This window comes from Microcaecilia unicolor, chromosome 5 (assembly GCF_901765095.1).
Source record: "Microcaecilia unicolor chromosome 5, aMicUni1.1, whole genome shotgun sequence".
NCBI classification, from domain to species: Eukaryota; Metazoa; Chordata; class Amphibia; order Gymnophiona; family Siphonopidae; genus Microcaecilia; species Microcaecilia unicolor.
The window spans coordinates 70,022,514-70,035,280 of record NC_044035.1 but is presented as its reverse complement, the minus strand read 5'-3'; the positions used below and the strand labels follow the sequence as shown (position 1 = coordinate 70,035,280).

Sequence of the window (12,767 nt, the reverse complement as noted above, 5' to 3'; positions counted from 1 at the left end):
ATATACAGTCAGAATTTTATGAGATTACAAAGTGATTAACGAATAGAATTAAATAGAATCAACAAGAATAGTACATCTTAATGATTGTACAGTGAATCAGATGCTTTCTTCAGTGAGAGATGATCTCACCAAGAAAGTTTTTAGCAATTTACGAAATATGAAATAGTCAGTTGTATGACATAATTGTTTGGGAAGGGAGTTCCATTGCTTAGTGCATTGACAAGAGAATCTGGCATTATGAATTGATTTATATTGAAGTTTATAGCAATTTGGGAAGTGAAGAACAAGGAAGTCTCTAGAAGATCTAGATGCGTTACGTATTGACAACTCAGTAAGGTTCTGCATGTAATTCATCACCTAGCCACAACAATCTATCAGCCAAATTACCACTGCTGTTGCTTTCTTGGAGTCATTTTTCAAATTGGCCCAGATGAGCCACTTATCCAGGTAGGAGTGTACCTAGATCTGTTGCTAGTGAAGGTGTGCTGCCACTACCACCACAATCACCTTATAAAATGTGCAGTGCACTCTATCCAGGCTGAAGGGCAGAGCCCTGAACTGAAAATGTCAAGGCAGGAAGCTCTTCTGAGCCTCCCTGAAGATAGTCCTTTGAGAAATCTAGAGAAGCAAGGAACTTGACTCCCTGTACAGAGGTGTTCACTGACCTTAGCATGACCACTTGCAAGCCTGACCTACAGAGATGTATTGACTCCCTTTAGATCTAGGATGAGACAGAAGGAGCTATACTTTTTGGGAACCATAAAATAGATCAAGTAGCAACCCCAGCCTTAATCTAGGTAGGTACTGGTCCTATGGCTCAGAGGTGGAGAAGCTGAATGGCAAGTTCCACCACCTCTCTCTTACAACTGTGACTGACAGGGGGTGATTTTGAACTCAATGCAGCATCACCATAATTCTCTTCTGGATGGGGTTCTGGGACCCGTGGAGGCAAAATATGACTATTCCCATCGCAAATGGGGCAAAAGGAGTGTGCAGCAGTGCTACCCCTAGCTCCTGCAGACCCTTCACTGCATACACCCAAACATCCTGAATGAACTGCCTACTAGCTCCTCCTTCTACTGGTCCTGATCTCCCTGATTCACCGCACCAGGAGGTGAGTTTCTACGTCTGTATGCTGCCAATGCCCTTCTCTCAGCCACTTCACCTGTAGTACTTGGTTTCAATTCCTCATTCTTTTTTCCTTTCTTTAATTTTTAGAACTTTTCTCTCAGCTAGAGGAATAAAATATGACAGGCCAAATTTTATTTAATATCCTGCAGGAGTACACTAGGGGCTGAGGGATGACCTCACTACCCTGTTTTCAGGAGACCAACAACAACCTGTGCCAGCATGGCTCATACTGCAGAAGTCCATGAGCTAATGCTTGGGGCTGTGGAGGGTCAATATCACTCCAAGCTCAACTGGGGTAAGGACCATGGCTCAGCCCAAACCCTAAGACAATACAGCCAAGGGCTTCTACCACAAGGAAGGCATGCCATGGACTGCATCCCTAGTAGTCAGACTGAGGAAAAGAAAACCTGCTGCTGGAGGTACAGAAATACTGAAGAGTTTCAGGCTGTATCTTCCCTTATACCAAAGATGTAACTAGAAGACCATCTGCCTCCATCTTCTGGTAGAGAAATACAACTCATTGATCTGGACTGGTCTAGCAGGATAAGGAACTGATAATATTAATATCTGGACCACAGTATAAACATTTTCTGAAGGCAATGGCTTCAACCTTTTCAGTGCCTGAAATTTGAAAAACACTGACTACATAACATGTCAAATCTGTGCCTTTATATTTACAGTAGATGCGGATTGAATATTACAACAAGATAACATACCTCCTTAGATATAGGTATCATAAAGTCTGCTACATTTATACGCTCAGACAACTCTATGTTCTTAGTTACAACAAGGGCCTCCAATTACTTCAGATTAATTGCCAATCTATTCTTTACATCAAAGAAAAAACAAACAAATATCCACCATACCAAAACAAGATAATGTGTAGTATATTGGACAAAGTGGACTCTGATCCTTGAAAGATCATGGCTCAATAAACTGGGTAGTCTGAAAGCTGCCAACCTGCCTCTTTCTGTAATGTCATTGGTATTTCTTCTCTGTTTCACCTTTACTCCACATAATGGACACATAAAGGTTATATAACAGAGATGATAAGTCGAGCCCTGAAGCATGCCCATGGGTATATTAAACTACATGGACTTCCTAGAACCAACACATGCCATCTGTTTATGATTCAGTAAAATGGAAGAAATCCAACCATCTACATGGGGGTCAAATCCAAATGGCGCCAACCATGAGAATAGAATGTGATGATCTACCGCATCAAGTGCTAAAGAGACATCCAGGAACAGCATCGAATAATTAATCCTTTGTAGAAAGTAACATCATTTCAGTGCTATAACCCTTACATAGTAACATAGAAGATGATGGCAGAAAAAGACCTGCACGGTCCACCCAGTCTGCCCAACAAGATAAACTCACATGTGCCATTTTTTGTGTATACCTTACCTTGATTTGTACCTGTCTTTTTCAGGGCACAGACCATATAAGTCTGCCCAGCACTATCCCCGCTCCCCAACCACCAGCCCCGCCTCCCACCACCGGCTCTGGCACAGACCGTATAAGTCTGTCCAGCACTATCCCCACCTCCCAACCACCAACCCTGCCTTCCACCACCGGCTAAGCTTCTTACAAAACCATATTGATGTGGATCCAGGACATCATACTTAATAACAAAATCTTGAAGCTTTTTAAGAAACACCAGGTCCAGAAGTTTATCCAGTAATCAGATGTTTGATATTGGACAATAATTAGTGAAACTTTGAGGAACATGTCTCACATGCCTATATGCAGACCAGCTGATATTCAAAGGCATTTAGCTGGTTAGCAGAACATTTAGCACGAACCAGTTAGTACAACTTAATATTCCCTCTAACCCTCCCTGAATATGGGGGGAAGATAGTGAACATAGGGGAAGGACAGGGACCGGGACACAGAAGACAGATTCTTGATAGGACAGATAGGGGACTCGGAGGGATAATGAATGGTGGACAAAGAGAGAGAAGAAATGTCAAAAGGACTAAGGACCCTGAAAAGAAAGTTTTAAAAAAAGCCACAGAAGAGAGACACTGGAAAGAAGGCAATGATCAGACAACAAAAGTAGAAAAAGTATTTTGCTTCTGAATTTATTATTTGTGATATGTCAGCTTTAGGGAATGTGTAACTCTGATATCTTATATTTCAGTTTCTATTTCTATTACTTTGACAGGTTTTCTATATAGGTCTGTAATGTTTTTGGTTTTTGAATGGCTTGTTTACTGGAGCTCTGAAGGGGTTCTCCAGCTCCGGTCCCCACTACCTTGGAGAGGTGGAGGGGCATTTTCGAAAGAAATGTCTAAGTTGGAATTTGGACGTCTTTGTAAAACATCCAGATTCGGAGGCGGGGGAAAGGTCATTTTTGAAACCGATGACATCCATCTTTTGTGTTCGAAAATACCATGGACGTCCTTGGATTTGGACAGCTTTGATTTTTGGCCATTTTCGAACACGTCCAAGTCTAAAACGACCAAAGTCAAGCCATTTGGATGTGGGAGGAGCCAGCATTTGTAGTAGACTGGTCCCCCTGACATGCTGGGATAGCAATCGGGCACCCTAGGGGGCACTGCAGTGGACTTCACAAAATGCTCCCAGTTACACAGCTCCCTTACCTTGTGCTGAGCCCCCAAATCCCCCCCCCCAAACCCACTACGCCCACCTGTACACCACTACCATAGCCCTTACAGATGAAGGGGAGCACCTATATGTGAGTACAGAGGGTTTGTGGTGGGTTTGGGAGGGCTCGCTGTTTCCTCCACAAGTGTAACAAGTAGGGGGGGTATGGGCCTGGGTCCCATCTGTCTGAAGTGCACTGCACCTACTACTAAACTACTCCAGGGACCTGCATGCACTGTAATGGACCTGAGTATGACATCTGAGGCTGGCATAAAGGTTGGCAAGTAATATTGTTCATCAAACTTTTGAGGGTTGGGAGGGGGTTAGTGACCACTGGGGGAGTAAGGGGAGGTCATCACCGATTCCTTCCAATGGTCGTCTGGTCATTTCTGGCACCTTTTTGTGCCTTATTCGTAATAAAAACAGGTCTAGCTAAAAATGTCCAAGTTTTAGTCCTGGACGTCTTTGCTTTGTTCCATTATGGCTCAAAGACGTCCAAGTCTTAGGAACGCCCAAGTCCAGCCTCGAACATGCCTCCGATATGCCCCCTTGAGATTTGGACGTCCTTGCAACGGACTTCTGACAAAGACGTCCACAATGCGGTTTCGATTATACTGATTTGGACGTCTCTGTGAGAAGGACGTCCAAGTGCCGATTTATGTCACTTTTTGGACATCCATCTCTTTCGAAAATGAGTCTGATAATATTATAGGAGGTCCATTTAGTCCTAATTACATCACTGCTTACAGTGTAAGTGTTCTCACAAAATAAGCTCACTATCCATGGAAATATGGTGCCAAAATGTTGCAAGCCTGTTATAGAATTGTCACCTATACTGCCCAGCAAGAAAGCTTCCTACTATTAGTCAAGTTTTCAGGATATCCACAATGAATATGTATGAAAGAGATTTGCATACAATGAAGGCAGTCTATACAAATCAATCTCATGCATATTCATTGTAGGTATCTTAAAAACCTGACTGACAAAAAGGAGTACTCCAAGACTGACTAGGGAAACACTGCTCTAGCTCATACCTGTATATCCATCAACACTGATTAGTCTGCTGAAAATATGTATAATTTTAAATCATTTAAATGTTTGGAATTCTAAACTACTCTTTCCACTAAACACTGGCTTTCTTGAGGCACAACAGTACACTAAGGGGTCCTTTTACTAAGCTGCAAAGTGAGGAAAAAAGTCAAAATAAATTTGCTCCTTTCTGTTCTTTTATATTCTGATGCTTTTTTGTGCTATGTATGGACACATTTTTTGATTAGTTTTTTCAGTCAACGGTATTGGGGAATGGTGTATACGGATGCCTATTGAAGTTTTCACACTCCTGGTTGGCTATAATAAAATATATTATGTATAATATATGTTTGATATATACCGTATTTTTCGGACTATAAGACGCACCGGACCATAAGACGCACCTAGGTTTTAGAGGAGGGAAATAGGAAAAAAAATTTTTTTCCTTTTTCCCTCCTCTAAAACCTAGGTGCTCCGGTGCATCTTGTCCGAGTTTGGATTGCCCTCCCCTACTTACGCGACGCCATGTTCCCTGGTGGTCTAGTGACGTCGGGGTAGGAAAGAGCCCCCTCTTTCCTGCCCAGCGCGCTGCTCTCCATGCTCCTGACTGCTTCCTGACGGTCTCGGCGATATTCAAAATGGCCGCCGAGAATCTCGGTGGCCATTTTGAATATCGCCGAGACCGTCAGGAAGCAGTCAGGAGCATGGAGAGCAGCGCGCTGGGCAGGAAAGAGGGCGCTCTTTCCTACCCCGACGTCACTAGACCACCAGGGAACATGGCGTCACGTAAGTAGGGGAGGGCGATCCAAAACTCGCTACCTTCGGACTATAAGACGCACCCCCCATTTTCCTCCCAAATTTTGGGGGAAAAAAGTGCGTCTTATAGTCCGAAAAATACGGTATATAAAAAGAGAAACAAAAAATTAAGGGTCATAAAAACAAGGAGTGATGTATAGAGCTTTCTAAGTACTACTACTACTACTACTACTACTTAACATTTCTAAAGCGCTACTAGGGTTACGCAGCGCTGTACAATTTAACAAAGAGGGACAGTCCCTGCTCAAAGAGCCTGATAGGGGCGGTCAAATTGGGGCAGTCTGGATTTAATGAAGGTAAGAGTTAGGTGCTGATCGCAGCATTGAAGAGGTGGGTTTTAAGCAAAGACTTGAAGATGGGCAGGGAGGGGGCTTGGCGTAAGGGCTTAGGAAGGTTGTTCCAAGCATAGGGTGAGGCGAGGCAGAATGAGCGGAGCCTAGAGTTGGCGGTGGTGGAGAAGGGTACAGAGAGGAGGGATTTGTCCTGTGAACGGAGGTTACGGGCGGGAACTAAGGGGAGATGAGGGTAGAAAGGCAGTGAGGGGCAGCAGACTGAGTGCATTTGTAGGTAAGAAGGAGAAGCTTGAATTGAATGCGGTATCTGTTTGGAAGCCAGTGAAGTGACCTGAGGAGAGGGGTGATATGAGTATATCGGTTCTGGCGGAATATGAGACGTGCAGCACAGTTCTGAACAGATTGAAGGGGGGAATAGATGGCTAAGTGGGAGGCCGGTGAGGAGTAAGTTGCAATAGTCAAGGCGAGAGGTAATGAGAGCGTGGATGAGAGTTCGGGTGGTGTGTTCAGAGAGGAAAGGGCAAATTTTGCTGATGTTAAAGAGGAAGAAGCGGCAGGTCTTGGCTATCTGTTGAGCCATTCTTCGGCTAAACTCACTGAAATTTAAATTCAGCTGTGGGAACAGCCTATACTGAATTCTCCTTTGATCCTTTTTTCAACAAAATTGAATTGTGCCACAGGATTGTGTAATTCTCTAGGCATCTGATATACTTTCAAAATAAAAATTCAAGCACCTAATCTTTATAATGTAATATAGCAGGTGCAGGAAAGGGGTCACTTACTCAAGTATATAAATGAAAAAGAAAAATAGTAATGTAGATACTGTCCTGCAAAAGATTAGAAAGACCAGTGTAAGCCACTTCCAGCTACAGGCTGACCTAACCCTGGATACTCAATGCTGGGACATGTGTGGCTCCCAGCATTGAATATTTGTGTATGTGCGCTGACCCGGAAGTTAACCGGGCATCAACCAATATTCAGACTGGTCCCTAGTTAACTCAGTACATAAAATTAGGGCAGCATTTTTGTTGTCCTAAATTTATGCACTCACTGGGCCAGTTAGCAGACTGAATATCACTGCTAACTGGCTAAGGGCCTCTTTTACCAAACCACGCTAGCAATTCCCATGTGGCAATGCCGACGAAGTCCATTCAAAGTGAATGGGCTTTGTCAGCATTGCCGCACTGGGATCACTAGTGCAGCTTGGTAAAAGAGGCCTTAAGTGCTGGCTCCGCCCAAGCTCCATCCCTGGACCACTCATAATCTAGCTGGTTAGGGAATAGCTGGTTACTGGATATATTCAGTGTCAGTACCCATCATGTGCTGTACCAGATCTGCGGGGTTTAACCAGGCAGGAGTCTTATTATGTGTGTACCTTCCTATTGTAGTGATTGCATAAATGTAAATTTAGTGTGCATTCAGCCAATAATTGAAGCATTTATTGCAGCCAATAATTGCAGTATTTCTTTTAGATGAATCTAAATTTCACACTTTGGACTTTTTTCATCTCTCCCAGTTTTCTAAAAATCCTCTGATTCTAAAGCTAATGTTAAGCAATGAATCACAAAATGGATGGATTATCAGCAAAGCAATTATCTTGAATATACTGTTCAATAACCATTTAAAAGAGAGGAAAGCAAGGATGTGATTCTTTCTGGGTCTTGACACTTCCCTCCGAATTCTAGCCTCAGGTGTTTATGCTGAACCAAGTCATTACTGAGAAGATAAATCTGCAGGGGGAATAAGTGCCACAGAAATGTAGCAGGAGTACAGCTGGGAGCCCTGTATTCAAGTTCTTCCAAACTTTTACCTTTACTACCTTGTGAAGCTCTAAGTATCACTTTAGCAAATGAGTTGAAAGTAGATGAAACTCTACAATCAAAACATGAACAGCTCTGAGCGAAATTCTTGCTAGCCTAAAGGAAAAATGAAATGATCTTGCAGTATCCCCTGAAGCTCAATTACATTTTGCTACACTGACTCTTTTTTGCTTGTTATTGCTCATCTGTTTAAACTTTTGTCATACTATCATCTCTACAACACGATGTCATAGGAAAACTATGATGCAGACAAGTTCATTAACACAATTCATTATCAGGGTGCCTGTTGAAAGCACTTAATACAATTTGTTTTCTGCATTTCACCTAAAACTAGAAAGGTGGGGTTATTTTTCAAAGGAAAAATGTCAATCCAAGGATTAATCAAAATTGTTAGCTATATTCTAGTAACTGAAAGTGCTGAAAAGATACCGCTAATGTACTTGCAAGCACCACTATGTCTATTTTGAGCCTGTTTCACTGTTCAATAAATTGTCATCAATTATCATGACTTTATTTCTATTAAATGAAAATATAACCACATACCAGTCTACGGATTTCTCTTTCACACTCTCGTTTGATTCTACTGATTTCTTCCTGGTGTAGGTGATACACACTCCTTATCTCAGCAGCCTTCATTTTATCTGCTTGAATTGCCACATTTAAAGCCTCTTCAGCTTGTCTTTTAGCTCCTTTAAGCTCATAAATTTCTTGTTGCATTCTTATTTTTTCAAATTCATATGATTTTCTGGCCTCCTCTTTAGCTTCAGTATATAGCACTGTTTTGACTTTGTCTGGAGCAGCATCCCGTAGAGCATTGACCACAGTCTGCAGTCTCTGATTTTCATTATCTTTAATCTTTATGACTCTAAGAAGTTCAGCTTCATGTTGTCTCAACAAAGCTTCTCGAACTGCCTGAAGTTCCTTCATTTTCTCTTCATGAAGTTTGGCTTTTAATTCTGTCACCAATACTGTATTTTTATGCTGTTCGTGCTCTTTGATCTGTTTTATTTCCTGATTTTTTTCTCTCTCCAATTTATTGACCTGCAAAACAAATAAATACATAAGTACATAACTAAAAGTAAAATAAAATACAAGAATTTAAAAAGTGCATGAATTAATGTGAAATTGTTTCACAACTGAAGTACAAGTTCTAATGTTTTGTGGTTTTGGAAAGTTGGTAGTAGCCATTATCAATTAGATAAGCCAAAGTAACTGAGCGCTTTTACCAAAATTAAAATTATATTTAGAGGGTAATTTTATAAGAAGGTAACTAGGCAAGAAAAGCACAGAAGCATATCTTAAACTTACCCTCCTGTTTACTAAGCCATGCGCTAATGCCGACATAGCCCATTCACTTTGAATGGGCTGTGTCGGCATTGCTGAATGGCTTAGTAAACAGAGGGGTTGGTCTAAAAAGGCAATGGATACATCTATATGCCTTGATTTCAGTGGCATAGCCAGACCTCGACGTGGGGAGAATCCAGAGCCCACATTGGAGCGGCATATTTTGGCCCCTGCCCCTCTCCCCCCTCCCCCCACTGTCACCACCTCACATACCTTGGCCGGTGGGGGTCCCCAAACCCTGCCAGCTGAAGCATTTGTCCAGAGCTGGTCTCCACCATATTGCCTGCCCTGCTCTTCCCCTCATGTTATGTGCATGCTCGTTTTAGTGAAACTAAGCATGCGCATGCTCAGTTTCACTAAAATGAGCATGCACATGACGTGAGGACAGCAGGGTAGGCAATGCAACAGAGAGCCAGAGACCAGTGCTGGACAAACACTTTAGCTGGCGGGGGTTGGGGACCTCCACCAGCCAAACCAGGGGCCCCAGAGCCAATTTTGGGGGGCTCAGGCCCCCGTGGCCCCCCATAACCATGTCATTGCTTGATATAATAACCTACCTTCAAGCTTCTGCACAAAGCTGTACCTGCTGTGAGGCAGGAATATTTCTAGAATATGTGCTAGAAAGAAAATATGCATATGCATGTACAGCTATCCCTGTGATTCTATAAATGGCATCTATAATTGTGCACGCAAATTTGAGTGCACATCCAATTTGTGTGCATAATTTAATTGAGTAACGAACTGATCAGCATCAATAATTGGGTACTAACAATGAATTATTTGCATTACTTGGCAACAATTTGGATTTATGCATGCATCTTGCTAAGAACTAAAGATGTGCGTGTAAACCTTTTAGCGTGCAACTGAAAAGGGGATATGGCCATGGGAGGGTCACAGTCATTCACTAAAGATGCATGCAGTATTATAGAATTTGATGGATCTGTGTCTAATTTACATGCAAGGATTTACACCAGGTTACAGCTGGTGTGAATCCTCACGTTCAAAGTTGGGCGCAGATCCTGGCGCTACATTGCTGTTCTATAAATGGCAGCCAACTCAGATTGCAATTTATAGAATAGCACTCAGTGCTAATTTTGGGGGGGGGCACCCATTTACAGAATCTAGTCCAATATGGGCATAAGTGCTGATCCTACCACCACTGTACCCGTTTCCTGCTCCCAGGAATGCCTATACATATATCAAATAAAACTTGGCATTATAAGCACAATTGTATACTATAGATGCTTGCATTTACATGCTCCTTGCCTGCATAAATGTGCACAATACTAGCACTTGAATGCGTAAATGTACACTTATCTGTGACAGTGTTAGCAGGATGCCTAGGCGCTGTTCTGCAAATACTTGCATGTTTTTACAAGGGGGACCTATACATGGGAGAAGCACGGGTGGGGATCCCAGTTATACACATAACATACAGAATCATATCTGTAGATCACTGCCATATTTAGCACTGAAGTTAAATCCATAGTTTAAAAGTTAATGAGTACTCGTTGGATTAAGCACTGTATTGTTGCAAGTGGGTGGTGGTGCTTCAATGTTGTGCTGTAAGTTGCTAGAGACAGGCAAATTCTCTGGAGACATTCAGAGGTTGCCGCTCCCTTACTATTGAAAATGCAATAGTGAAAAAGCACCCCCCACTGGTAGGACCATAGGTGGAAGACTCCCACTCAGAAGGGACAGTGCTAGAAAGTGGTCTGCCACATATATGAATTTGATGTATTCAATCAGAGCAGGGTTTATTTTGTACATTTCAAGGCAATTTATTATCTAAGAGTGTTGAATGATATCAAAGGTATTCATTCATTCTTTCTTGCTTGCTTCTTACTTAGGCCCCCTTTTACAAAGCTGTGCAAGCAGCTACCGGTGCAGTAAGGCCAACACAGCCCATTCACTTTGAATGGTCTGTGTCGGCATTGCCGCCCGGCAGCCACTAGTATGTCTTTGTGAAAAAAAGGGGGGGGGGGTCTAATTAGGATTTATATATCACCCTTTCAAAGAAATTCACTCAAGGTGGTATACAGCTAGAACAATCTAGACATAGGCAATAGCAGTAAAAATATTCAAATAACAATGCATAGTATGTTATTTAACGACACCAAAAAAGCACAAATAAGCCCTCAAGACTGGAACAATGAAGAACCCTTTAACTGCGATAGACCCGACACAGCCCTTGTCTGTCTTCGTTCATTTCTTCTTGCACCCCTATATATCACTCATTCCATCCCATATCAGGGACTCATCACATATGATCCAATTATTGCAACAATTTGATGCTGACCTTACTAACACCTTTATGGTCACACTCTACATTGATATCTTATACACTAAAGTTCCATTATTGAGGAAACTGTGAAGGACTGAAGCTCCCATAAGTGCATTTCTAACCATCTCATCCTTACATTAGCCAGCATAGTCTTAACTAACAACTATTTTTTGTTTCCAGAACAAATATTTTCAACAAATCTAGGGAACAGCAATAGGTGCATCCATGGCCCCTGACCTGGCCAATTTATATGTGGACAATTTTGAGAAAATCTTTTTAGATAAGCACCCTTTCAAGGAACACATCCTATTTTACAAGAGATATATTGATGATATCTTCTTGATACAGAAAATTGATACAAACACTTTAGAAGGTTTTTTTCACTTGGTTAAACACTAGCAATAACATCTTGAGATTCAAAATGTATTACGGCCAACAAGAGATTAGCTTTCTGGACCTGCTCATTAAAAGAGAAGAAAATCACTTCAGTACATCACTATTTTGGAAACCTATTGACAGTAATGCCTTTCTACATTAATACCAGCTACCATAATCAGAACCTTAAGAAAAACTTGCTTCTATGCCAATTGCTCCACCTAAGAATGATTTGCTCAAACTTTGAGGATTTCAACAAGCATAAGGTTATTAAGACCCAAAGATTTGAAAAAAGAGGATATCCCAAACAACATATACAATCTGGATACATGAGAGCCTTATCAGAAGACTGGGAAATTCTACTCATTTCAAGGAGAGAGATAGCTAGTCCAAATATAGTGTGCATCCTCAAATTTTCTCACCTTGCAAGTCAGATTCAGAAGTGTATGACTTGTAATTCTGTTATTGCAAACTGCCATTTTTACATAAGAACATAAGCACCGCCATACTGGGAAAAGACCAAGGGTCCATCAAGCCCAGCATCCTGTCTCCGACAGTGGCCAATCCAGGCCTCAAGAACCCGGCAAAAAAAATTTTTGTTTTATTAATAATGTTCAATGGACTTTTCTGTCAGGAATCTGTCCAAACCCCCTTTAAACTCAGCAATGCCAACTGCTGTCACTACATTTTCCGGCAACGAGTCCCAGAGTCTAACTACTTGCTAAGTAAAGAAAAACTTTCTCCTATTTGTTTTAAATCTACCACATTTTTGTCTTCTAGAGACTACCCTTTAAAGTTTCTGAGTAACTTTTTATAATTAACACAGCTCTATCTATTTATATATTTTTTGGAGATATTTTGCAATTCCATACACTAATTCAAAGCTCTCGTGTTTCTGTATTGTGGTACTCTGACAGTGAACCAGCACATAATGATGCATTCCTATTCACATCACTTTGCTACTATGATGCATGCACAGCAAACATTCTCGTTCACTCTGCTGAATCCTGTAAGACACTATTGCACGTGCACAGAATGTATCTTTTGAAACAATTATTTGGAGTA

General features: G+C 41.7%; 1 protein-coding gene across 9 annotated transcripts in view; it reads right to left on the bottom strand.

Moving 5' to 3' along the window:
- JAKMIP3 (Janus kinase and microtubule interacting protein 3) overlaps positions 1 to 12,767 on the bottom strand; it is a 215,414-nt gene that overhangs the window by 141,095 nt on the left and 61,552 nt on the right. For all 9 annotated transcript variants that reach the window (XM_030202974.1, XM_030202976.1, XM_030202975.1 and 6 more), the window contains exon 3: positions 8,243 to 8,740. In XM_030202974.1, coding sequence (XP_030058834.1) covers positions 8,243 to 8,740 — 498 coding nt within the window. The remainder of the gene's footprint in view (positions 1 to 8,242; positions 8,741 to 12,767) is intronic.